At 40.6% G+C, this 27,000-nt stretch overlaps 1 protein-coding gene across 2 annotated transcripts; it reads left to right on the top strand.

Moving 5' to 3' along the window:
• Positions 1-833: 833 nt before the first annotated feature.
• RNF168 (ring finger protein 168) lies at positions 834-25,717 on the top strand. 2 transcript variants are annotated; one of them, XM_055568556.1, is made up of 7 exons: positions 834-1,211; positions 1,543-1,879; positions 5,422-5,502; positions 13,329-13,504; positions 16,041-16,162; positions 18,157-18,238; positions 22,363-25,717. In XM_055568556.1, exons 2-7 carry the CDS (start codon positions 1,579-1,581, stop codon positions 23,320-23,322), a joined length of 1,722 nt encoding a protein of 573 aa, XP_055424531.1. In that variant the 5' UTR covers positions 834-1,211; positions 1,543-1,578; the 3' UTR covers positions 23,323-25,717. The 2 variants fall into 2 exon arrangements, with proteins under 2 accessions (XP_055424531.1, XP_055424532.1); XM_055568557.1 differs by lacking the exon at positions 834-1,211 and having other exon boundaries at positions 1,549-1,716.
• The last annotated feature ends 1,283 nt before the right edge of the window (positions 25,718-27,000 follow it).

Here is a 27,000-nt window from a genome sequence, read left to right as displayed (position 1 = left end):
AGCATTTATTGCAGGGCACCAAATAAAGAGAACAGGCAGCTTGTGCTCGAACAGACAGCATTACCAAGTCCGAGCTGGTTCTAGTCACTGACCAATAAGATAGCAAACTAATGTCTCAAAATAACCATCCTATCTGGGTCTGGATGCCAGGTTCTTTTATAGAATGAGTGGGGTGGAGGGGGTGGGGTGAGGAAGAGAAGTAAAAAGCCCCTTCATCTTGCAAATATCTCCTAGAATGGCAAGTCTGGGGAAGGGATGTGTCAATTTCTTCCTTCCTGTAGCCATCCACAGGTGAACAGGGTCCTGAACTAAGGTCCTGATTTAACAGTCAGGCAGAGGGGCAAGGTTCCCTGAGGCAGGCCATCATGTATAAACAGTACAGAAGGGTACTACAGAAAGGTTGGCTGAGGCGTATAGAGGGAAGAATTTTCAAGTTACCGCTCGGGTCTCAGTTTGTTTTGAGGTTTCCCTTTTTCTGCCCAGAGACCAATCTTGCGACACTGCCCAGTGTCCGCAGTCCCCGGGAGCAGGAGTCACGCGAGAAAATTAGAGCCACAACGACCCGAGGTGAGCGGTGGCTCACCGGTGAAAAAACCCGCCAATGCAGGAGGCGCAGGAGAAGGGGGTTCCATCCCTGGCTTGGGAAGATCACCCGGAGAAGGGCATGACAACCCACTCCATTATTCTTGCCTCAAGAATCCCAAGGACAGAGGAATCTTTGGGGCCACAGACGATAGAGACGCAGAGTCCAAAAGGACTGGACCAACCTAGCACACAAGCACACACGCCGCGCGAGGGGAGGGGCGGGCTGTCTCCCAGGCCAGAGGGGCGGGGCGAGCGGGGCGGGTAGTGCGCGCGCAGGCCCGGAAGTCGCATCGGCGGAAAGTTAGCTGTCTATATCCTTTGTCGGTTTTCTATGGTGGGAGGGGCCGTTTTGGCGGGCTGTCGTGACGCCACTAGCCCTTGCGGGATTCTAAGGCACCGCCGCTAAGATTAGGCTTTCTGGCTGACTTTAGAGAGGACAAGGGGTGGGCTCAGAATCCGAGTAAGGCGTGAGCGCGGACCCACAGCAGCGGTGAAACGGAAGTCCCGCTCCAACGGAGCCCGCGTCCGGAGGGGAGCTGCAGTCTTCCTCGAGCGATGGCCGGAGGGCTGTGCGCCTCGGCGGCCTGCGTCTTGGCTGCCAGGAGCTGAGGGAGCGTTCTCACCTGGTAAGCGGGAGGAGGGGAACTTGGCGCGTGGCTCAGGCCGCGCCGGAGAGCTGGCGCCCACCTTCCGCCCTGCTGCAATGGTTGTTAATGCCTGGGAGCAGCCAAGGTTCATCTGTTTTCTTTCCGGATGTTTATCTTAAACATGGACAAATACACCGCCTTCCAGGGTTTTACTGTTTACCTGACCTGTAGAACACCATTTTTACTTCTAGACGTTGGATGCTTTCAGTCTCTGAATTCTGGCAGGCTACTGGGCATAATATTTAAAACGCAAAACTGTTACTTTGCTTTTTTCCTACTCGGACAGGAAACGAGATTCTTTCTCTTTCAGGTGTTGATGTTGAATATGCCTTATTAGCATATTAAAATGGCTGTACCCAAAGACTCCATCCCTTCCTTGTTAGAATGTCAGTGCCAGATCTGTGTGGAAATCCTCTTCGAGCCTGTGACACTGCCTTGTAACCACACGCTCTGTAAACCATGCTTCGAATCGACTGTCGAAAAGGCAAGTTTGTGCTGTCCCTTCTGTCGCCGCCGGGTCTCTTCGTGGGCTCGGTACCGTAGCCGAACAAATTCTCTTGTTAATATGGAACTGTGGGAGATAATTCAAAAACACTATCCAAAGGAATGCAAGCTAAGAGCCTCTGGGCAAGAATCAAAGGAAATTGGTGAGTAAAACCCAGCGCGTTTGTTGTCTAAAAACCAAGATCATTTTGAAAGCCAACCGCCACTAATCCATTTCTAAAAGGATAAAACAGAGAGCCAGTTAGTATTTGTCTAATTTGGTCTCAAAATGTTGATTAAAGTCAATGGCAAGATTTTGTTCATTGTTATAATGCCCAGCCTGTGTTCACTTGGTGTTTGTTCGATTAAAAATGAAAAGAAAAACCCAAAAGAATTGCCCGATAGAGTCTTCAGTCATGTGAAAAGTTATATAAATAGTCGCAGAGGAGCCACAATCGCAGTATACCAACAGCGGGAGTAAGGATTCTTGTGTTAATGTCCTTTTCACTTTCAATTATTTTCTCTAACTTGCTTGCCTATACATTGCCATTCATTTAATTCTTAAGCTTGCAGGAAGCCTAAAATAGCTTTCTGTGGCCATCTAGTTCAGCCGTTTTTATTCAGAAGTCCTCCACAGTGTGGACTCTTCTTTATGCCCCAAACTGAACACTTGACTCTAGCAGCTTGACCATTTATGTGCTCAATAAGTCATGCGATGTTTCTTGTTTAGGCTTTGAATGTGATGCTTAATGCTGTGATACACTTACCTTTTTTTAGAATTCTTTTTACTTATTGTCAGTTCAGTTCAGTTCAGTCACTCAGTCATGTCTGACTCTTTGTGACTCCAGGGACTGCAGCACACCAGGCTTCCCTGTCCCATCACCAACTCCCGAAGCTTGCTCAAACTCATGTCCATCGAGTCGGTGATGCCATCCAACCATCACATCCTCTGTTGTACCCTCTCCTGCCTTCAGTTTTTCCCAGCATCAGGGTCTTTTCTTACGAGTCAGTTCTTCTCATCAGGTGGCCAAAGTATTGGAGTTTCAGCTTCAGCATCAGTCCTTCCAGTGAATGTCCAGGACTGATTTCCTTTAGGATGGACAGGTTGGATCTCCTTGCAGTCCAAGGGACTCTCAAGAGTTCTCCAACACCACAGTTCAAAAGCATCAATTCTTCGGCGCTCAGCTTTCTTTATAGTCCAACTTTCACATCCATACCTGACTACTGGAAAAACCATAGCTTTGACTCTGCAGACCTTTATCGGCAAAGTAATGTCTCTGCTTTCTAATATGCTATCCAGGTTGGTCATAGCTTTTCTTAGTTTGCCATTTTAACCATTTTTAAGTGGACGCTGTAGTGTTAAATACATTCATAGTGTTTTGCAATCATCACCACTATGTTTCCAAAACTTTTTCATCACTCCAGACAGACTCTTTAACCATTAAGCTATGACTCCCACTCTTCCCCTCCCCATTTCCAGAGTTCTCTGTGGATTTGCTTGGTTTTTTAATTTCTATGAAGCCCCAGAACACACACACCACCTATTTAGCAGAATTAAACATCATAGACATCCTTTACCACAGAATTAGCTCAAAAAATGTTCCCATAAACCCCAAAAGATACCAGGACAAATCACCAAAATCAGATCTCCGTGGTATAAGCAGAAGGAAGCATCTGGGCTGTGTGATGGATCTGAGAACAAAAGAACTTCAGAATAAGCAACAGATATTCATTGGGAAGGGCTTCCCAGGTGCCTGGGCAGTAAAGAATCCACCTGCCAATGCAGGAAATGCGGGTTCAGTCCCTGGATCAGAAAGATCCCCTGGAGAAGGAAATGGCAACCCACTCCAGTGTTCTTGCCTGGAAAATCCCATAGACAGAGGAGCCTGGCGGGCTACAGTCCATAGGGTCCCCCCAAAAATTAGACACAACTTAGCGACTCAACAACAGCAACAAAGATAATATAAGTGTATTCATAAAATATGTGATCTGTTATGTCTGGCTTCTTTCACTTAGCATAATGTTTCCAAGGTTCATACAAGATTCTATTATGCATTAGTACTTCATTCCTTTTTAGGGCTGAATACTTTATATATATATGTATATATATATTTCATTCATTCATTGATGAACATTTGGGTAGTTTTCACCCTTGGCTGTTTGAATGGGTGCTGATATGAATACTCATGTACAAATATTTGTTTGAATATGTTTTCATTTTTTTGTGTATATAGGAGTGGAGTTGCTGGATCATATGGTAATTCTATGTTTAGCCTTTTGAGGATCTGCCAAACTTTTTCACAGATCTGCATCATTTTACATTCCCTTCACAACGTGTGATTTCTGCACATCCTAACCAACACTAGTTCTTTTCTGCTTTTTAAAAAATTCTTTTCATGTTTTATAGCCATCCTAGGAGGTGTTAACTGGTATCTTAGTGTGTTTTTTAAATTGTGGTAAAGTATACATTACAAAACTTACCATTTTAACCAGTTTTAGATGTGCAGTTCAAGGCATTGAGTACATTCACATAGGTGTGCAAGCATCACTGTCATCCCTTTCCAGAACGTTTTCATCTTCAAAAACTAAAACTCTGTGGCCATTAAATAATAATTCCTCAGTTCCTCTCTATCCAGCCCTTGGCTACCACCACTGTTACTTCCTGTCTCTATGATTTAACTACTTTATGTTCCTTATATAAGTAGAATCATAGTAGCTGTTTGTAGCTTTTTTTGTCCCTTCCCTTCTTCCCTCCCTTTCTCTTTTTCTCTCTCTTTTTCCCAGTATGGGCAATTTGGCAACTTCATTAAAAAAAAATAATCCAAGTATAATTACCTTAAAATATTATATTAGTTTCACTATTTCACAACAGTGATTCAGTAATTTTACATAGTACAAAATGATCACCACTTTCTTTCACTTAACATAAAGTCAGACTTTATGTTGTAGCATGTGAATGAATTTCATTTCTTTTTATGACTAATACGTGTTTACTGTGTTTGTTTATCCTTTCATCTGTCAGTGGGTCATTGGGTTACTTCCATCTTTGGCTTCCACCTTTTGGCTATTGTGAATTAACATTGGTGTACAAGTGTCTGTGTCCCTGCTTTCAACTCTTTTGAGTATGTACCCGAAAATAAATTGCTGGATCATGTGGTAATTCTATGTTTTAATTTTTTGAGGAACTGCTATACTCTTCCATAACAGCTGTACAATCTTAAATACTCCCACCAGCAAGGGCAAGAGTTCCTTTTTGTATCTTTGTTAGCATTTGCTACTTTCTGGTTTTGTTTTCTTGGTTTGATGGAGTAGGGGGAAGATGCTGTTTCATTGTGGTTTTGATTTATATTTCCCTAATGACTAGTGACGGTGAGCATCTTTTCATGTGCTTGCTGGCCATTTGTATATATCTTTTTTGGAGAACTATCTGTTTGCTATTATTGTGGGATTGCTTTTTAAAAATTCCTTTACTGTTATTTTAATGGCTTCTAGAGAAAGAGCTAAGTATACGTATTTGTGTGCCATTTTGAACCAGAAAACCTCTGGCCTTTTTTAAAATGAAATTCCATATTCCTATAGCTGTTAATAATTGTACACTTATTTTAATTTTGCATTTTATATTAATATGGGTTTAATGGAAGCTGAAAGCTAGCTATAGAATTCTGTAATTGCCTATAAGGTAATTTTCACTCTTGATCTGAAACAGTTGATGACTATCAGCCAGTCCGCTTATTAAGTAAGCCTGGGGAATTAAGAAGAGAATATGAAGAGGAAATAAGCAAGGTAGGTTGTAAATGTTCTTTTTTGGAAAAATTTTCTGCTGTGTTTTTGCATACAATTTTATGTGCCTATATAAATAAATAATATACTGAAATGTTAATGATTTTAATATAGCTTATAAAGGCTTCAGTTGTTTTTTAATGTCGACGATTACAGTATTGTTTGTTTTATATTTTGCTTTTTGGCTGCAAGTCATGTGGGATCTTAGCTTCCCGACCAGGGGCTCAAACCCTCACCCTCTGCTTTGGAAGGCTAAGTCTTAATCTCTGGACCTCTAGGGACGTCCCAAAACTCCAGTTTTTACATGTGTTCAAAATAGTTAAAATTAGCTTTAGTTATTTATACGTGTTTGGTGCTCTTCTTATGTGATAGTGATCTGTAAGCATTTAACTGTGAAGGAGATTTTTTAAATTTCCCTGAAGCTTTAAGCAATAAAGGATAGGAAAACGGTGGTATATGGTGTCTTAAGTCCATTTAGGCTCAAAACCACCATAGACTGGGTGAATGAAGCAACAAACATTGATTTCGCACAGTTCTGGATATGGCGTTGGGCAAGGTCTGTTTCTTGGCTTCTCAACAGCTGCCTTCTCACTGTGTTCTTACGTGGCAAAGAGAGGGATAGAGAGATGGATCATCTCTCTTGTGTCTCTTCTTCTAAGGCTCAGCTCAGTTCAGTCGCTCAGTCGTGCCCGACTCTTCGCGACCCCATGAATCGCACCACACCAGGCCTCCCTGTCCATCACCAACTCCCGGAGTTCACTCAGACTCATGTCCATCGAGTCAGTGATGCCATCCAGCCATCTCATCCTCTGTCATCCCCTTCTCCTCCTGCCCCCAATCCCTCCCAGCATCAGAGTCTTTTCCAATGAGTCAACTCTTTGCATGAGGTGGCCAAAGTATTGGAGTTGCAGCTTCAGCATCATTCCCTCCAAAGAAGTCCCAGGGCTAATCTCCTTCAGAATGGACTGGTTGGATCTCCTTGCAGCCCAAGGGTCTTCTCCAACACCACAGTTCAAAAGCATCAATTCTTCGGCGCTCAGCCTTCTTCACAGTCCAACTCTCATATCCATACATGACCACAGGAAAAACCATAGCCTTGACTAGACGAACCTTTGTTGGCAAAGTAATGTCTCTGCTTTTGAACATGCTATCTAGGTTGGTCATAACTTTCCTTCCAAGGAGTAAGCGTCTTTTAATTTCATGGCTGCATGAAATTATCTGTTGTGATTTTGGAGCCCCCCCCAAAAAAAGTCAGCCACTGTGTCCACTGTTTCCCCATCTATTTCACATGAAGTGATGGGACCGGATGCCATGATCTTTGTTTTCTGAATGTTGAGCTTTAAGCCAACTTGTTCACTCTCCTCTTTCACTTTCATCAAGAGGCTTTTGAGTTCCTCTTCACTTTCTGCCATAAGGGTGGTGTCATCTGCATATCTGAGGTTATTGATATTTCTCCTGGCAATCTTGATTCCAGCTTGTGTTTCTTCCAGTCCAGCGTTTCTCATGATGTACTCTGCATAGAAGTTAAATAAGCAGAGTGATAATATACAGCCTTGACAAACTCCTTTTCCTATTTGGAACCAGTCTGTTGTTCCACTTTTAACTTGAACATCTGTTGCTTCCTGACCTGCATGCAGATTTCTCAAGAGGCAGGTCAGGTGGTCTGGTATTCCCATCTCTTTCAGAATTTTCCACAGTTTCTTGTGATCCACACAGTCAAAGGCTTTGGCATAGTCAATAAAGCAGAAATAGATGTTTTTCTGGAACTCTCTTGCTTTTTCGATGATCCAGCGGATGTTGGCAATTTGATCTCTGGTTCCTCTGCCTTTTCTAAAACCAGCTTGAACATTAGGAAGTTCACGGTTCATGTATTGCTGAAGACTGGCTTGGAGAATTTTGAGCATTACTTTATTAGCATGTGAAATGAGTGCAATTGTGTGGTAGTTTGAGCATTCTTTGGCATTGCCTTTCTTTGGGATTGGAATGAAAACTGACCTTTTCCAGTCCTGTGGCCACTGCTGAGTTTTCCAGATTTGCTGGCATATTGAGTGCAGCACTTTGACAGCATCATCTTTCAGGATTTGAAATAGCTCAACTGGAATTCCATCACCTCCACTAGCTTTGTTCATAGTGACGCTTTCTAAGGCCCACTTGACTTCACATTCCAGGATGTCTGGCTCTAGGTCAGTGATCACACCATCGTGATTATCTGGGTCGTGAAGATCTTTTTTGTACAGTTCTTCTGTGTATTCTTGCCATCTCTTCTTAACATCTTCTGCTTCTTTTAGGTCCATACCATTTCTGTCCTTTATCGAGCCCATCTTTCATGAAATGTTCCCTTGGTATCTCTGATTTTCTTGAAGAGATCTCTAGTCTTTCCCATTCTGTTGTTTTCCTCTATTTCTTTGCATTGATCGCTGAAGAAGGCTTTCTTATCTCTTCTTGCTATTCTTTGGAACTCTGCATTCAGATGCTTATATCTTTCCTTTTCTCCTTTGCTTTTTGCTTCTCTTCTTTTCACAGCTATTTGTAAGGCCTCCCCAGACAGCCATTTTGCTTTTTTTGCATTTCTTTTCCATGGGGATGGTGTTGATCCCTGTCTCCTGTACAATGTCACGAACCTCAGTCCATAGTTCATCAGGCACTCTGTCTATCAGATCTAGGCCCTTAAATCTATTTCTCACTTCCACTGTATAATCATAAGGGATTTGATTTAGGTCATACCTGAATGGTCTAGTGGTTTTCCCTACTTTCTTCAATTTAAGTCTGAATTTGGCAATAAGGAGTTCATGGTCTGAGCCAGAGTCAGCTCCTGGTCTTGTTTTTGCTGACTGTATAGAGCTTCTCCATCTTTGGCTGCAAAGAATATAATCCATCTGATTTCAGTGTTGACCATCTGGTGATGTCCATGTGTAGAGTCTTCTCTTGTGTTGTTGGAAGAGGGTGTTTGCTATGACCAGTGCATTTTCTTGGCAAAACTCTTAGTCTTTGCCCTGCTTCATTCTGTATTCCAAGGCCAAATTTGCCTGTTACTCCGGGTGTTTCTTGACTTCCTACTTTTGCATTCTAGTCCCCTATAATGAAAAGGACATCTTTTTTGGGTGTTAGTTCTAAAAGGTCTTGTAAGTCTTCATAGAACTGTTCAACTTCAGCTTCTTCAGCATTACTGGTTGGGGCATAGACTTGGATTACTGTGATATTAAATGGTTTGCCTTGGAAACGAACAGAGATCATTCTGTCGTTTTTGAGATTGCATCCAAGTACTGTATTATGGACTCTTGTTGACCATGATGGCTACTCCATTTCTTCTGAGGGATTCCTGCCCGCAGTAGTAGATATAATGGTCATCTGAGTTAAATTCACCCTTTCCAGTCCATTTCAGTTCGCTGATTCCTAGAATGTCGACATTCACTCTTGCCATCTCTTGTTTGACCACTTCCAATTTGCCTTGATTCATGGACCTGACATTCCAGGTTCCTATGCAATATTGCTCTTTATAGCATCGGACCTTGCTTCTGTCACCAGTCACATCCACAGCTGGGTATTGTTTTTGCTTTGGCTCCATCCCTTCATTCTTTCTGGAGTTATTTCTCCACTGATCTCCAGTAGCATATTGGGCCCCTACTGACCTGGGGAGTTTCTCTTTCAGTATCCTATCATTTTGCCTTTTCATACTGTTCATGGGGTTCTCAAGGGAAGAATACTGAAGTGGTTTGCCATTTCCTTCTCCAGTGGACCACATTCTGTCAGATCTCTCCACCATGACCCGCCCTTCTTGGGTTGCCCCATGGGCATGGCTTAGTTTCATTGAGTTAGACAAGGCTGTGGTCCTAGTGTGATTAGATTGACTAGTTTTCTGTGAGTATGGTTTCAGTGTGTCTGCCCTCTGATGCCCTCTTGCAGCACCTACCATCTTACTTGGGTTTCTCTTACCTTGGGCGTGGGGTATCTCTTCACGGCTGCTCCAGCAAAGCTCAGCCACTGCTCCTTATCTTGGATGAGGGGTATCTCCTCACCGCCACCCTTCCTGACCTTCAACGTGGGATAGCTCCTCTAAGCCCTCCTGCACCCGCGCAGCCACCTCTCCCTGGACGTGGGGTTGGTCCTCCCGGCCGCTGCCCCTTGTCTCCGGTACGGGGGCGTGGGGTAGCTCCTCCCGGCCGCCGCTGCCCCTTGTCTCCGATGCGGGGGCGTGGGGTAGCTCCTCCCGGCCACTGCCCCTGACCTTGTTCGCTGGGTATCTCCTCTCAGCCGCGTTTGGGTATCTCCTCTCAGCCCCAGCTGACCTTGGACATGGGGTAGCTCCTCCCGGCCGCCACCCCTGACCTTACACTTGGGTAGCTCTTCTCGGCTGTTCCTGTGCCGTCACAGCCTGGCACTCTCTGCCGCTGCCCCTGACCTCAGACGTGGGGTAACTCCTCTTGGCCGCTGCCCTTCGGGCATGGGCTACTAGTCCCTTTCATGAGGACTCCACCCTCATGATCCTATTACCTCCTGAAGGCCCCACCTCTAAATGTGACATTGAGGAGTTAGGGCTTCAGTATATGAATTTTAGAGGCACAAACAATGCCTTTAGATGAGGAAAGCATAAAGGGCTAATTGTGAAGTTGTTTTTCAGTCTTTCAGTCATGTCCAACTCTGATACCATGGACTGCAGCACACCAGCCTTCCCTGTCCTTCACCAGCTTCTGGAGCTTGCTCAAACTCATGTCCATTGAGTCAGTGATGCCACCCAGCCATCGTCCTCTGTCATCCCCTTCTCCAGCCTCAATTTTTCACAGCAACAGGGTCTTTTCCAGTGAGTTGGCTCTTTGCATCAGGTAGCCAAAGTATTGGAGTTTCAGCTTCAGCATTACCCCTTCCAGTGAATATTCAGGGTTGATTTCCTTTAGGATCAACTGGTTTGATCTCCTTGTTGTCCAAGAGACTCTCAAGAGTCTCACCAGCACCACAGTTCAAAAGATCAGTTCTTTGGTGCTCAGTCTACTTTCTTTGTCAAGTCCCTAATTAGGAAAAGAGGGGTCTTTGGATTTCACTAGTACTAGGAGAGCCTACGGAGAAGGCAATGGCACCCCACTCCACTATTCTTGCCTGGAAAATCCCATGGACGGAGGAGCGTGGTGGGCTGCAGTCCATGGGGTCGCTAAGAGTCGGACACGACCGAGTGACTTCACTTTCACTTTTCACTTTCATGCATTGGAGAAGGAAATGGCAACCCACTCCAGTGTTCTTGCCTGGAGAATCCCAGGGATGGGGGAGCCTGGTGGCTGCCGTCTATGGGGTCGCACAGAGTCGGACATGACTGAAGTGACTTAGCAATAGCAGCAGGAGAGCCTTAGTACTCCTCCTACCCTGATTAGTCTAGAGCAATGTTGTCCAATAGAAACATGATGTGGGTTCATACACAGTTGAAAGTTTCCTATTAGCCACATTTTAATTTTTTAAAAAACATGAAATTTTTATATATATTGTATCTAAAATATTTTATTATGTAGTCAGTATAGAAGGTATTGATTATTCTTATTTAGTCTTCAACTGTGTATTTTGTACTTATCAGATCAGATCAGATCAGTCGCTCAGTCATGTCCGACTCTTTGCGACCCCATGAATCGCACCACGCCAGGCCTCCCTGTCCATCACCAACTCCTGGAGTTCACTCAGACTCACGTCCATCAAGTCAGTGATGCCATCCAGCCATCTCATCCTCTGTCGTCCCCTTTGCCTCCTGCCCCCAATCCCTCCCAGCATCAGAGTCTTTTCCAGTGAGTCAACTCTTCGCATCAGGTAGCCAAAGTACTGGAGTTTCAGCTTTAGCATCATTCTTTCCAAAGAAATCCCAGGGCTGATCTCCTTCAGAATGGACTGGTTGGATCTCCTTGCAGTCCAAGGGACTCTCAAGAGTCTTCTCCAACACCACAGTTCAAAAGCATCAATTCTTCGGCGCTCAGCCTTCTTCACAGTCCAACTCTCACATCCATACATGACCACAGGAAAAACCATAGCCTTGACTAGATGAACCTTTGTTGGCAAAGTAATGTCTCTGCTTTTGAATATGCTATCTAGGTTGGTCATAACTTTCCTTCCAAGGAGTAAGCGTCTTTTAATTTCATGGCTGCAGTCACCATCTGTCGTGATTTTGGAGCCCAAAAAAATAAAGACTGACACTGTTTCTGCTATTTCCCCATCTATTTCCCATGAAGTGGTGGGACTGGATGCCATGATCTTTGTTTTCTGAATGTTGAGCTTTAAGCCAATTTTTTCACTCTCCACTTTCACTTTTATCAAGAGGCTTTTGAGTTCCTCTTCACTTTCTGCCATAAGGGTGGTGTCATCTGCATATCTGAGGTTATTGATATTTCTCCCAGAAATCTTGATTCCAGTTTGTGTTTCTTCCAGTCCAGCGTTTCTCATGATGTACTCTGCATATAAGTTAAATACACAGGGTGATAATATACAGCCTTGACGAACTCCTTTTCCTATTTGGAACCAGTCTGTTGTTCCATGTCCAGTTCTAACTGTTGCTTCCTGACCTGCGTACAAATTTCTCAAGAGGCAGATCAGGTGTTCTGGTATTCCCATCTCTTTCAGAATTTTCCACAGTTTATTGTGATCCACACAGTCAAAGGCTTTGGCATAGTCAATAAAGCAGAAATAGATGTTTTTCTGGAACTCTCTTGCTTTTTCCATGATCCAGCAGATGTTGGCAATTTGTACTTTTACTACATCTCAATTTGGACTAGTCACATTTCAATAGCCACATGTAGCTAGTGGCTACTGTATTAGACCATGTGAGCTCTACAAGAGCTAATGAATAATCATAGTAGTTAATTGTCAGCATATTGTCTAAACAATGTCTTTAAGTAAGGGTTTAAGAAATAATTTAATGTTCACAACAATGTAGTGAGAACAGGTTTTATCAGGATGATTTTGGGTATAGGTGAAAAAAACTGTAATTTATTGGAATTCCAGAGATTAGTAGGGACTTTAGGGTTGGTTTCATCCATAGCTCTGGTTCCATTTCTTTGCTGACTTCTGTCACCTGGCTTTATCCTCAGGTTAATAGCAAGACAGCTGCACATTTCTGAACCTCAGCTGCATATACAATGATATGCGGAGGAAGAAACAGCAGTCTCTTCCAGTGGCTTTCCTTTAAGAGCAAGAAAACTTAACAAATCTTTCCTCCTATTTCTTTCACTTGAATTGAATCAAGGACTTATTTTCGAGTCAGGTCCTTTGGATTTCTAAAGTAGTTCTTAACATTATTTCTTTCAGGAAGTATAGTTTAAATGCCCACAAGCATGGTCTTAGGTCCAGAAAGCTGAGTTTGAGCCTCCACTCTGCCATTTACTGAGCTAAGAAAGTTAGATCACTTACTGATCTATTAAAGTTTTTTTTTGTCTTTCCTCATAAAACTCATAAAAAACAGTTTAATTCAGTTTTTATCATTCCATTCCCTTGCTAGTGTTTGGTTCAGAAACCTATGCCAAAGTTAGTCAGAACGTGACCTTCTATTACCTAAGGAAAAGTATCCCCTAGGAAGACTTCCAAAACTTTATTATAGTGTAATAGAAACTGTGATAAGGACTGAAACAAGGAGGGATGAGGCTTTGATCAAGGTTTCATTGGACCTACTGGGGAGGCTTCCTAAAGGAGACTTCCTGAACTACTTTACAGGAAATTGCCTCTCCAGATTTGACCTTCATTTGAGGGATTTTAATTCCTGCCAATTTGTTGCTCTTTCTTTTTTTTTTTTTTCACTATTCTTATTAAATATTGCACGTGTTCTCAAAAGTTCAGAGAAGGATTGTTCTTTATTAATCATCTTTAAGGTAGAGGCAGAGCGGCGAGCCTGTGAGGAAGAAGAAAACAAAGCCAGTGAAGAATACATTCAGAGATTACTGGCAGAGGAGGAAGAGGAGGAAAAGAGACAGGCAGAAAAAAGGCACAGAGAAATGGAAGAACAACTGAAAAGTGATGAAGAACTGGCAAGAAGACTAAGCCTTGATATTGTAAGTTTCAAGAAAGAACTTTGAAGTATTTCCATTATTATTGCTTTGTTTGATTTTGAATAGTCTCAAGAGGAAGCATTCACCATAACTGAAACTATTTCTGACATATTTGCTCTACCTAAAACAAAACTTTTTTGACATGTTGTTATATATTTGCTCTAATCCAAGTATGTGGTTTTCTTGGTTTGTTTGGGGATTTTTTTGTTTGTTAAGAATTTTTTTTTTAATGTAGATCATTTTTAAAGTCTATTGAATTTGCTACAGTATTGCTTCTGTTATTTTCATGTTTTGTTTTTTAGCCATGAGGCATGTGGAATCTTAGCTCCCTGACCACGAATCAAACCCATACCCCCTCACTGGAAAGCAAAGTCTTAACCACTGGACTGTTGGGGAAGTCCCCCAAGTATTCTATAAAAAACTTTTATTTTTCATAAGTAAATTCAGTTATGTAGGAAGCTGTTTAGTGGAAAATGAAAACTCCATTTCCCCCTCCCACTTTTCCACTCCTATTCTTACTCCATTACATCAGGCTCTTTCCCCAAAGGTTAGCACTATTAATAGTTTCTTACTTATAACTTTTTTTTTTCACCTAAAATGAATCACACCGGGTTTTTTTGTTTTTTTTTTTCCTGACCTTTTTTTTTTTCTTTTGAATGTAGGTTTATTTAGTATTTTATGTTCACAAATTTCTTCTCCTTTATCATTTTACATGTAAATGGGAAATGGCATCAGTCAGCATTGCAGAGGTAACAAATGATCCCCATATCTCAGAGGCTTTCAACCACCCACATTTATGACTTGTTCACGATTCATGTCAGCTGATTTGGTGATGTTCCATGTGAAGAGGGAGTCCTCTTTAGGCCATGCCATTCTTATGGAAGAGGAAAGAGAATAAAAGCCAACCATGCAGTGGTTCCTAACGCTTCTGTTAAAGCATCATGACAGTTTACATGCTATTTAATAAAGCAAATCACTTGACTTGGTCCAACATCAAGGGTCAGGAAGAGATTTAGCCTCATAAGAAACTGTTTACTGACCTTTTTCACTTGATATTTTATAAGAGATTTTTCATATTGCTACATATAGTCTATAATTCTTTTGTAATAGTGGTAAAATATTCCATTGTATGGATGCCAATCACTTTTTGAAAGTGAAGCACATCAAATTCTTTTTTGTCTGTGCTGCGCGGCTTGTAGGATCTTAGTTACCCAATCAGGCATTGAACCCCTGCCCCCTGCATGGAAGCACGGAGTCTTAAACACTGGACCACAAGGGAAGTCCCTGAATTCTTACATAACATATTAAACCTGGATTTTGTTATCTCGCCATGTTTAAAAATGACTGCCTAGGGGACAGTGAATTAAGGGAAGGATGATAGAACACATACTTTAAGACCAAAGGATACAGTGAGACCCAATAATTTGAAAGGACCTGGCAGAATCACTTGAAGTTCTTTTAAAATACAAACTCTGGGGGTGGGATTTAGGGAATACCACTCCCCTCTGGGGACGTGTGTGTGCAGGTTTGAGAGCTTCTAAAAACAATTCTTCTGCTTTCAAACAACAGATATCTTAAAATATATTTACCAAAGTGAATGTATCCAGAATTGATTTTTCCCCCCATTTTTTGAGAGACTTGCCATTCATAATATAACTGAGTTTTAGAATGTACACCCTTTTAAAAATTATATTTCCTTTTAAAATTTAAGTGGAATAGCTTCAGAACTTTACACAACTGAGAAATTAAGTAAAAGACATAGACCGTGGAACTTCCCTGGCAGTTCAGTGGTTATAACTCAGCACTTTCACTGCCATAGCCCTGGATTCAGTCCATGATGGGGGAACTAAGATCCTGCTAGCTGAGCAGCAAGGCCAAAAAAAGACCAATAGAATAACAAATGGGATAGGAAAGAAAATATATCAAAGAGGAAACCCTGGGGTCAAGTTTGTCTTTCAAGAATTATTGTTCTAATTCTTGTTTTCACATGGGATTATAAAAGCAGATCTATTGATATTTTGGAATAAAAGTTTGGTGGTTCAAGGCCAAATGTCAACCACCACCAAGTATGTTAATTTTTCCAATGACATAGTAGGAAACTTATGGGTCTGTCATGAGATAGGAAGTAAATATTCATGCTATTTATTGATATGCCCTTAAATTCCCAAATTAAATTATTTTACATAAAATAACTTTTATTCCAGGTATAGCCCCAGCTTTTTCAATTTTTCCTTATAGGTTAAAGTAGTTATAAATATATGAAATTATTCATTAGAAAAATTAAAAAATGATCAGTTAATGAGATTAGTATCATCATGCTCTTTGTGTTTATCTAAAGTAGGGTAATAATGCAATTTAGACCAACTTAGATAAACTTAATCTTGTTTATACTAATTTTTGCATGGTCAGTATTATTTCACAGGATATATAGAATTTAAGTATAATGAGCATAATACCTGAAAAATTCTATTGTGGATTCTGAGTTAATTAATAGCTTATTTTATTTTAAAATTGTTTTATGCTTTTTCTGTTGTTGAAGAACAATTTCGGTGAGGGAAGTGTTTTGGCTTCGCCTTTGAATTCCAGAAAATCTGATCCAGTCACAACCAAATCACAAAAGAAAAGTAAAAACAAACAAACAAACACTGGAGATATTCAGAAGTAAGTGAATATGGAATACTGCTGTATCAAAATTTGGCCCATCAGCTCTGCATGAAACTCTCTAGATTGTCTGAGATTAATATAAAGTGAAAATAAGAGAGATGCTCACATAGCTTAGATTCCTGGCTAGCATGAAGAGATATGAAGCCTTTTTTTATGTTGACTGCTCAGGATTTCCATGTTGATACCATTTTCTCAAAATCAATCAGTTGGATTCCTTCTTCTCTTGGTTTGGATTCAAATGAAAAAAAAAACTAGTCCAGTATAAGGTCATCCTCATTGAAAGAGTTTACAGTTTGGCATCTAGATCTTACCCCACTCTGTTTTTCCCAGTTTATATATTACATTTCTTCCCTACTATACAAAAAACATGAGTCACGTAGTCAACAGTGGAATGAATCTAGTTGCCCCACTGTGCCCCTCTTAGCAGCAAGACGAGTTGATAAGCTTTCCCATAGTAATTCATAGTCGAGGAAGTTTATCATCTACAATCTAGACTTCAAAAACATGTAAGGGCTTTTGGTTCAACTAGATAAATATGTGCAGGTGATTTACCCCCTTCCAAAATTCATAGAAATTTAGGATTTGATATGGTGGAAATTTGGGACAGGGAGATTAAGATTTATAGGGAGAGGGCAGTGTTAAAAGAGGTGGTTGCTATTAAGAGAAAAAGCAGACATGTAGCATCAATATTGTTAATGCTGATATTATGTAAAGTAGAAATCAAGAGAAAAGCCATTAAAAGAGAAAAGCAGGGATATTTCAAATCGATATAATATTATTCAGCATAAAGGATATAGGGGGCTTCCCAGGTGATGCTGTTGGTAAAAACCTGCCAGCCAATGCAGGAGACATAAAAAGGGACAGGCTTGATCCTTGGGTCAGGAAGATTCCCTGGAGAAAGAAACGGCAACCCACTCCAGTATTCTTGCCTGGAGAATCCTTTGGACACAGGAGCCTGACAGGCTATAGTCCATAGGGTCGCAAAGAGTTGGACATGAGTTTGAGAAGCAACTTAGCACACACACACATAAAGGATATGATTGTCATAAATCTTCTTGAATCTAAATATATACTTTGAAATATATAAACATAAAAATTTATCAGAAATACAAGAATAAACTGATGCTTAGATAGAGATGTGCTCTTCTGCTGCTGCTGCTGCTAAGTTGCTTCAGTCGTGTCCGACTCTGTGCGACCCCATAGACGGCAGCCCACTGTCCCTGGGATTCTCCAGACAAGAACACTGGAGTGGGTTGCCATTTCCTCCTCCAGTGCATGAAAGTGAAAGTGAAGTCGCTCAGTCGTGTCTGACTCTTAGTGACCCCATGGACTGCAGCCTACCAGGCTCCTCCGTCCATGGGATTTTCCAGGCAAGAGTACTGGAGTGGGTTGCCATTGCCTTCTCCAGCTCTTATGCTAACATATTGATAAATCTCATGTCTCTGAGCAGATAGTTGATATAAATTTGTATGTAGTAAAATCTCTATACCAAAATGGTAAAGAATCTAATCATGGACCATTTTTCAGAGATTAAAAAATGTAGAATTTCTGACATTAAAAAGAAACTAGCATATTCTTTCTCCTAATTTAAAATGTCATTTCCATTACTTTTGGAAAGACTATACAGTCTTAGGTTGTTTTGATGCCAGGACCTACCTATTTAGATTATTTTGAGAATTAAGGAATAATTTAGATTTGACTTTTGCTTCCTTTTCTCCTGTTTTTCACTAAAATATCAATACTCGGACTTGTAAATGTTGTTCCAGAGCTAGACTAAAATACCTGAGACAGGGAGATAAAATAACACTTTTTCTGATAAATCAGCCAAGTAACAAGCGAGACAACTTTGAGCATAAATAGCTAATCTGGCTTTATTTCATTGGATACATGCCACTTGTGTTTCAAAGCATTCAAATTTTGGCAAACTTTTTTTTTTTAATATATATATTTTATTGAAGTGTAATTTAACTTCAAACTCTTTTTTTGTAAAGGTATTTGTCACCTAAATCTCAACTTGGGTCAGCATCACAGTCTGAAGTTGTACAGGAAGACAGAAAAAACTCCATGTCTAAGGTTTGTGGATGCTAAAGATATTCTTGGCTTGGCAAGTTTATTAATACTATAGATCGTTAATACTTGTAGTTTCCTAACTTTTTTTTTAAAAAGTCACTGTAGTAAATGGAATACACCTTCTTAATCATCTTAGTCTCACCTAAGCTAGGAGTCAGCAGATTTTTTTTTGTAAAAAGCCAGATAGTAAATATTTTAGGCTTTGTGGCCCAAGTGGTCTCAGTCACAACTATTCAGTGATTTGTTTTCACGTGGAAACATCCAGAATAAAATGTAAACAAATGAGCTTGTTTTTGTTCCAGTAAAACTGTTTATAAGAGCAAACACCAGGTTGAATTTTGTCCATGGGCAAAATTTGTAGATCCCTGACCTAGGTGACTATAGCCATGAAATTAAAAGACGCTTACTCCTTGGAAGGAAAGTTATGACCAATCTAGATAGCATATTCAAAAGCAGAGACATTACTTTGCTAACAAAGTTTCATCTAGACAAGGCTATGGTTTTTCCTGTGGTCATGTATGGATGTGAGAGTTGGACTGTGAAGAAGGCTGAGCGCCGAAGAATTGATGCTTTTGAAGTGTGGTGTTGGAGAAACTCTTGAGAGTCCCTTGGACTGCAGGGAGATCCATCCAGTCCATTCTCAAGGAGATCAGCCCTGGGATTTTTTTGGAAGGAATGATGCTAAAGCTGAAACTCCAGTACTTTGGCCACCTCATGTGAAGAGTTGACTCATTGGAAAAGACCCTGATGCTGGGAGGGATTAGGGCAGGAGGAGAAGGGGATGACAGAGGATGAGATGGCTGGATGGCATCACTGTCTCAATGGACGTGAGTCTGAGTGAACTCCGGGAGTTGGTGATGGACAGGGAGGCCTGGCGTGGTGCGATTCATGGGGTCGCAAAGAGCTGGACATGACTGAGCGACTGCACTGAACTGAACTGAACTGACCTAGATCATCAGACTCACAAAACTAAATAGGCTACCTCTGGTACAGCTTCACTTAAAAGATAACAGAATGGGAAATAAAGCGTGCTAGTAGGGCAGCATCAGGCATATCTGTTGAGCAAGAATCCTCACTGCAGAGCTCCTATGTGATGGCCTGGAAGTGAGACCATGCAGAGGAGTGTAGTCACCATGAAGATTTAGAAGTCCCATGCCCCATAAGAGTCAATTATTTACTGTAATGACTCATGGGTGTAGCTTCCAGAGGTCCTGGTAAGGAACACAGCCAGTCAAAGAGTTGTAAGTCGTTTACCAAAGCCCTGAACTTTGGCTTCCTGTAGGGGTTAAAGATCCCTCCTAGGTCTCCTAGTACAGATGCAGTTCAACAATAAGGGTTATTTTTATCATAAGCTATGAGGCCTAGTAACACAAGTGACATTCCACCTTTATCATATTTCCAGGAAAATAGCACTAGAAAAAGTGAGCTGACACCAAGATCAATGTCCTACATAGAAGTTTTGTTAACCAAAGTTTTGTAAATAGGTTCATTAATTTTTTTCAATTCAGGTAGGTGGTTTTATAGTACCTAACACTTAATGGATATTTATGTGCCCCAAAATGTATGTATTTTCTTTAATCTTCATCACAACCACCAATTCTGTAAGGTATCCTTGTGTCCAATTATAGTTGAGAAAACCGAGGCATGCAGAGGCAAGAGAATTGCTCAGAGTCCTGTGAAAGTGAGTCACTCAGCCGTGTCCACCTCTTTGTGACCCCATACACTGTACAAATCCATGGAATTCTCCAGGCCAGAATACTAGAGTGGGTAGCCATTCCCTTCTCCAGAGGATCTTCCCAACCCAGGGATCTAACCCAGGCCTCCCACATTTCAGGCAGATTCTTCACCAGCTGAGCCACAAAGAGTCTCTTAAGTAGAGATAATAGAGGGAAATTCAAGTCCAGATAGTCCAGCTTATGCTGGGACTAACAATTGATGGAAGGAGGCATTGAAGGCTGGGATTTTTTTCCCCCCTATCCTGATATTAATACTCACAGCAAAATGTGGTAGGCAACTTAGAATTTGTCCAACCCAGACTACATTGGTTCACAAGAAATGTTATGAGGAACAATAAGTGCAAAGCAAAGTAGGTAAAAGAAAAGAGTTAAGATCTTGAACAAGAAATAATTTTTGTCTTGAAGCAAATTCTCATTGAAGCCTTTCTTAAGGCTTTCCCATGGTCAAAACTAATCCTAGATCTTAATTTACCCAAGACCTGTAAGTGAGAAGAATTATACTGGCTAAAGCAAGGGTTCTTAACCTAAGGTCTGTGGGTAGAATCCATAGAGTAAATATGAACCTGGATAGAAGAAAAGGTTTATCTTCCGCCTGACCTCTCATTTTAGTGTTTCCTATAGTCATGAATCGGAGAAGGCAATGGCAACCCGCTCCATACTCTTGCCTGGAAGATCCCATGGATGGAGGAGCCTGGTAGGCTTCGGTCCATGGGATTGCTGAGTCAGACACGACTGAGCGACTTCACTTTCACTTTTTACTTTCATTCATTGGAGAAGGAAATGGCAACCCACTCCAGTATTCTTGCCTGGAGAATCCCAGGGACAGGGGAACCTGGTGGGCTGCTGTCTGTGGGGTCACACAGAGTCGGACATGACTGGAATGACTTAGCAGCATCAGATCAGATCAGATCAGTCGCTCAGTCGTGTCCGACTCTTTGCAACCCCATGAATCTCAGCACTCCAGGCCTGCCTGTCCATCACAAACTCCCGGAGTTCACTCAGACTCACGTCCATCGAGTCGGTGATGCCATCCAGCCATCTCATCCTCTGTCATCCCCTTCTCCTCCTGCCCCCAATCCCTCCCAGCATCAGAGTCTTTTCCAATGAGTCAACTCTTCACACGAGGTGGCCAAAGTACTGGAGTTTCAGCTTTAGCATCATTCCTTCCAAAGAAATCCCAGGGCTGATCTCCTTCAGAATGGACTGGTTGGATCTCCTTGCAGTCCAAGGGACTCTCAAGAGTCTTCTCCAACACCACAGTTCAAAAGCATCAATTCTTCGGCACTCAGCCATCTTCACAGTCCAACTCTCAGATCCATACATGACCACAGGAAAAACCAAAGCCTTGACTAGATGAACCTTTGTTGGCAAAGTAATGTCTCTGCTTTTGAACATGCTATCTAGGTTGGTCATAACTTTCCTTCCAAGGAGTAAGCGTCTTTTAATTTCATGGCTGCAGTCACCATCTGTAGTGATTTTGGAGCCCAGAAAAATAAAGTCTGACACTGTTTCCACTGTTTCCCCATCTATTTCCCATGACGTGGTGGGACCGGATGCCATGATCTTTGTTTTCTGAATGTTGAGCTTTAAGCCAACTTTTTCACTCTCCACTTTCACTTTCATCAAGAGGCTTTTGAGTTCCTCTTCACTTTCTGCCATAAGGGTGGTGTCATCTGCATATCTGAGGTTATTGATATTTCTCCTAGCAATCTTGATTCCAGTTTGTGTTTCTTCCAGTCCAGCGTTTCTCATGATAGTCATGAATATAAGCAGCAAACCATAATACTGTCAACAGTACCTGTGTCTTTGTTACCAATAACATATTACATTTGTTGTAGATCTTGTGAAACATTTATACTCATCCCTCCTTCAGTGTTACAAATTATTAGACTTGTCACTAGATCTTATTACGTAATGTATTAATGATATGCATTATTATATCATAAGATTTTAAAAATTATGTTGCAATATAAATTGATCCCCATGTATTTACTTTTATGTTTTAAAATATTATTCTCAGAAGAGGTCTGTCAGCTTCACAAAAATGCCAAAAGGAGGAGGGTTTGTGACACAAAAAAGGATTAAAAGTCCCTGGGTTGGAGGAAGTTTAAAAGATGAGAGGTCAAGTCATGGTGCCAGCTCCTGGCCATATATAAAACTGGCTTGTGGGTTTTAAGCTGCAGGTTTTCATGGGAGTGAAAATGAAGAAATACCTTAAGTTGGCACACAGAATAAAAATACTATTAAGAACTAATATATCTTAGTAGTAGTAATAATCAGGTAATTATAGTATATAGTGGCAACTCAGTTTTGGTGTTAGTGTAATAAGACTTATATGTTATAACTTGATGGTTTCTCTTGGTTCATTCAATCTTTTTCTGTTTTCTACAGAAAATTGATGACAACAGTGATGTGAAGAGCCCTACATGGCAAGACACAGAGGTTGAAGAAGATATGCCAACGCTTTCTCCTCAAATATATCTTGAAGTTCAGGAACAAGGTGCAAAGTCTTCAGTGGAGTCACCTATGCCTCAGTTATGTACCAGTGATGGAGAATGGTGCCTTGAAGGAAAAGTTGAAACAGGACCAAGCAATCGTGAAAAAGGGTTATGTGTCATAAATCTTGAGGAACCTAAAGCCAGAGTTCCCTACTCTGGAGATGCTGCTACTGAGCCTTGTGGTGAAACAGAGAGTGAATGTACTGTATCAGATACGACACAGTTCCTTAGAAACAACACGGTTGGGACAGAAAATGAAGAGTCTCACCTACAGATCAGTAAAGGTATCTCCAAAAGAAGAAACCTAGAACCTTTGTCTGAAGCAATCAGAGAGCCATGCTTTTCTGCAAAAAGAAGGAAAATGTTCCCCGAAGCCTCCTCAGACCAAGAGGAAACAGAAATCAGCTTGACCCAAAAACTGATAGATTTGGAACATCTACTTTTTGAGAGACATAAGCAAGAAAAGCAGGACAGGTTATTAGCATTACAACTTCAGGAAGAGGTGGATCAAGAGCAAATGAGGCCAGACCGGCAAAAAGGATCCCCAGATGGATATCAGTTACGGACTGTGTCCTCACCTCCAGACAAAGTACTAAATGGACAGAGAAGGAATTCCAGAAACAGAAATTCCAAAAGACAAACTGAGCTAGAGCAGCCAAAACCTCGGACAGACTCAAAAAATGAAAACCATCAGCAACCTTCTTTTAAGATCCAGTTGAAATGTTCGGTTAATGGAAGAAAGATAGCAAATTCTACTAATGATAATTGTAATGTACCTAAAACTGCTCATTCCCTACAGCCTAGTAAGTCACAGAAAAGTATTTTTCAGATGTTTCAGAGATTCACAAAGTAATGCTTGAGTAAGAACAGTATTTTATAATCCAGTAAGACTGGGTTGTGAAGCTTTCTATCATAGGTTCTTTATAAATTTTTCATTAGCTCTGCTCTGTAGACACACTCATTATCTCTAACTAAAGGACCACGTGATTACAAAGGAGAAATATATGAATGTGTTTCTGCCGGACTCAGTTGTAAGCAAGAGTCCCACTCCTTTCCTTTTTCAATAACTGTGATACACTAAGTATAGGTTGACAGCCTTTACGTATGTAAAATTGCATTTGCCAACTCCCAGGAAATCTTCAGTTCTGTGCATTTCCCCCAAAATGCATATTTTATGGCCTTTGAGCCCCTTTTTTCCTGACTAGTAATCAAAGCAACATTAGTACTAAGTAACTAAGGGATCCAGGCAGGGTTTAAAAGCTGTTTTCTTGCAGCTTTCCCATATTTGCAGAGCACTTGACATACACCTTTCATAACACTAATTTCCATCTCTGCTTTAATTAAGTATTAACAATATTTTCTTTGACTTAAAATGGGTTGGGGTCAGTGTGAAATCAGAAAAATCAGGGTTTTCTGGAAAATTAGGACTTAGTTGACAAAACTAGACTGTTGATGCAAAGGAGCTTGTCTTGGGATGAGGCTAGGTGGGTAGATGAACAGTGTGGGATGATCAGACGGCTGGATCTAGAATGGAGTAGCAGGTGTAGTCTGGCAGAGTGTTCTTCCTCGTCCTTTCTTTGCTGAATGACACAAGAAACATTTAGATTTTATAGTTTTACACACCTTACTATCTAATCTACTATTCCAGAGGAAAAAATGGAAAGTTATGTCACAGTATCCTGTATTGTAGAACCTGACTAACCATGTGTTTATTTCCTTAGGTTATCGTACTGACTTATTTGTGTTTATGGACAAAAATAGAAAGTATGATACTTGGGTTTTGCCCTGTCTTACCCCCAAAAGTTAAATAGGAAGGCAGCAATTTCATTTTATGAAATTTAACTTAGAGATCTTTTGTCTCAGAAGTATGAACAACTTTGAGCAAATAACAGGTTTAACAGCATTTCTGATGGATGTCTAGTTAACCATCCTATTAAGGTAATAACATAATAAAATGTCCTAGAGTTAATAATTGTAGCTTAAATTTATCAGTGCTTTTGGACATTGATTTTTTTTCCTCCAAATTTTGTAACCAAAATTCTGTAATCTGCATACTGATGGCATCTCCTTCAATATTGATTAATTATGGGTAGAATCCTGATGCTAACTTAGAATTTAGTTTGCCCTTTCTCAAAAATGATTGTCTCCTGAGTAATGATTGTGCTGAAATGAAGTGTACTTAGAAACTAACCAAATTTGTCTAAAGTAGACTAACATCTTTTCATCAAACCAATATTTTTTTAAGACCAATTTTGCTTTACATTTTAGGGATTCCTCAAATAAAATTACGCAGTTAAATCTTCCTGGAATAGTCCATGACCAAAAAGGGAGAAAAATAGTATAATGTATTTAGGATTTACATATATAACCACCTATTTGTGAAAAGTCTTGCTGACTAAAATTGGTTTTAACACAAATTTTAACTTCTTAGTCTTTCTGATAATCCTACCATGTATGCATCTTTGTAAGAAACTAGTAAATATTTTGTGTCATTATAATGTATTAATACTTTTCCTTCCATTTTTATGGAACAGATATGAGTGTTTTATTTCTCAAGGAGTGCTAGAACTGTGCAGAGGCTGAAAATTAAAATAATTATTAAAAATTAAAATGGACTATATGTTTTATCACAGTTAAAAATTAAAACATGAAAATAAGTTCTGTGTAAAAACTACCATAAAGGAAAACTGGAAGACTAGGGAAAAAGTAGATACAGTTCACCACAAAAAACTAATTTCTTTTTATAAAGTGTCTGCCAGTACATTAAGAAAAAGACTAACAACTCAAAAGAAAAATTAGAGAAGTTTATGTTCCCAAGAAACAGTTCTCAGGAAATACAAATGGCTCTTGAATGTGTGAAAAGATGCATAATATCACTTATACCAATGCTCATATGTTTTTCCATCCTTCATTAGAAAAGATAAAGGTGCTTTTTTGGTTTTGTTTTTATCTGTGTATGGGTGTTTTTTTTTTTTTTTTTTTCCCCAGTCTTGGCAAAACTGTAGGGAAATAGGCACTCTTATATGTTGCTTGATATGAATAGAAAATTTTAAAGCCCTGAAGAGGTAACCTTGGCAATTTACCTCTAGTAATTTCTTACTATTTCACACATACATAGAATGGCATGCACAAAAGATTTTTGTATGGTATTGTTTGTAATAACAAGTTAGAAACAACCATAAGCATATCAAGAGACAATAAATGATGATAAAATGGAATACTATACAGCAGTTAAACAAAAAAACCCACTTTACTGATATGAAAAGCACTATAAGATATAGAGTAAACAAAAAATACAAGTGTAGAATAGTGTGCAACTATTTATCCAAAGAAGAGAATTGAGAAGCCTGTATGCAGGTCAGGAAGCAACAGTTAGAACTGGACATGGAACAACAGACTGGTTCCAAATAGGAAAAGGAGTATGTCAAGGCTGTATATTGTCACCCTGCTTATTTAACTTCTATGCAGAGTACATCATGAGAAACGCTGGGCTGGAGGAAGCACAAGCTGGCAATCAAGATTGCCGGGAGAAATATCAATAAACTCAGATATGCAGATGACACTACCCTTATGGCAGAAAGTGAAGAGAAACTAAAGAGCCTCTTGATGAAAGTGAAAGAGGAGAGTGAACAAGTTGGCTTAAAGCTCAACATTCAGAAAACTAAGATCATGGCATCCGATCCCATCACTTCATGACAGATAGATGGGGAAACAGTGGCTAACTTTATTTTTCTGGGCTCCAAAATCACTGCAGATGGTGATTGCAGCCATGAAATTAAAAGACGCTTACTCCTTGGAAGGAAAGTCATGACAGCATATCAAAAAGCAGAGACATTACTTTGCCAACAAAGGTTCCATCTAGACAAGGCTATGGTTTTTCCAGTGGTCATGTATGGATGTGAGAGTTGGACTGTGAAGAAAGCTGAGCGCCGAAGAATTGATGCTTTTGAACTGTGGTGTTGGAGAAGACTCTTGAGAGTCCCTTGGACTGCAAGGAGGTCCAACCAGTCTATCCTAAAGGAGATCAGTCCTGGGTGTTCGTTGGAAGGACTGATGTTGAAGCTGAAATTCCAATACTTTGGCCACCTCATGCGAAGAGCTGACTCATTGGAAAAGACCCTGATGCTGGGAAAGATTGAGGGCAGGAGGAAAAGGGGACGACAGGATGAGATGGTTGGATGGCATCATCGACTCGATGGACATGGGTTTGGGTGGACTCAGAGAGTTGGTGATGGACAGGGAGGCCTAGAGTGCTGCGGTTCATGGGGTCGCAAAGAGTCAGACACGACTGAGGGATTGAACTGACTGAAGAGAGAAAAACAGTATTGCCAGCAGGGAAAGAAACTGGGTGGCTGGGAGACAGAAGTGGAAGAATGAGTTTAGATGTTTTTCTACTTTTTGAATTTTCAATCATGTTGAATGTATCATCTACTCAAAACTTAAATATAAGATTAAGGCTATTTATGCATCTAAGCCTATACCACTCTAAGCAGTTCTTTTTTTCCTTTAAATTCTAAGAATCATAATTTAG

Source organism: Bubalus kerabau, chromosome 2 (assembly GCF_029407905.1).
Source record: "Bubalus kerabau isolate K-KA32 ecotype Philippines breed swamp buffalo chromosome 2, PCC_UOA_SB_1v2, whole genome shotgun sequence".
NCBI lineage: Eukaryota > Metazoa > Chordata > Mammalia > Artiodactyla > Bovidae > Bubalus > Bubalus kerabau.
The sequence above is the reverse complement of the archived record's forward strand: the minus strand, read 5'-3'. Positions and strand labels throughout refer to the sequence as shown.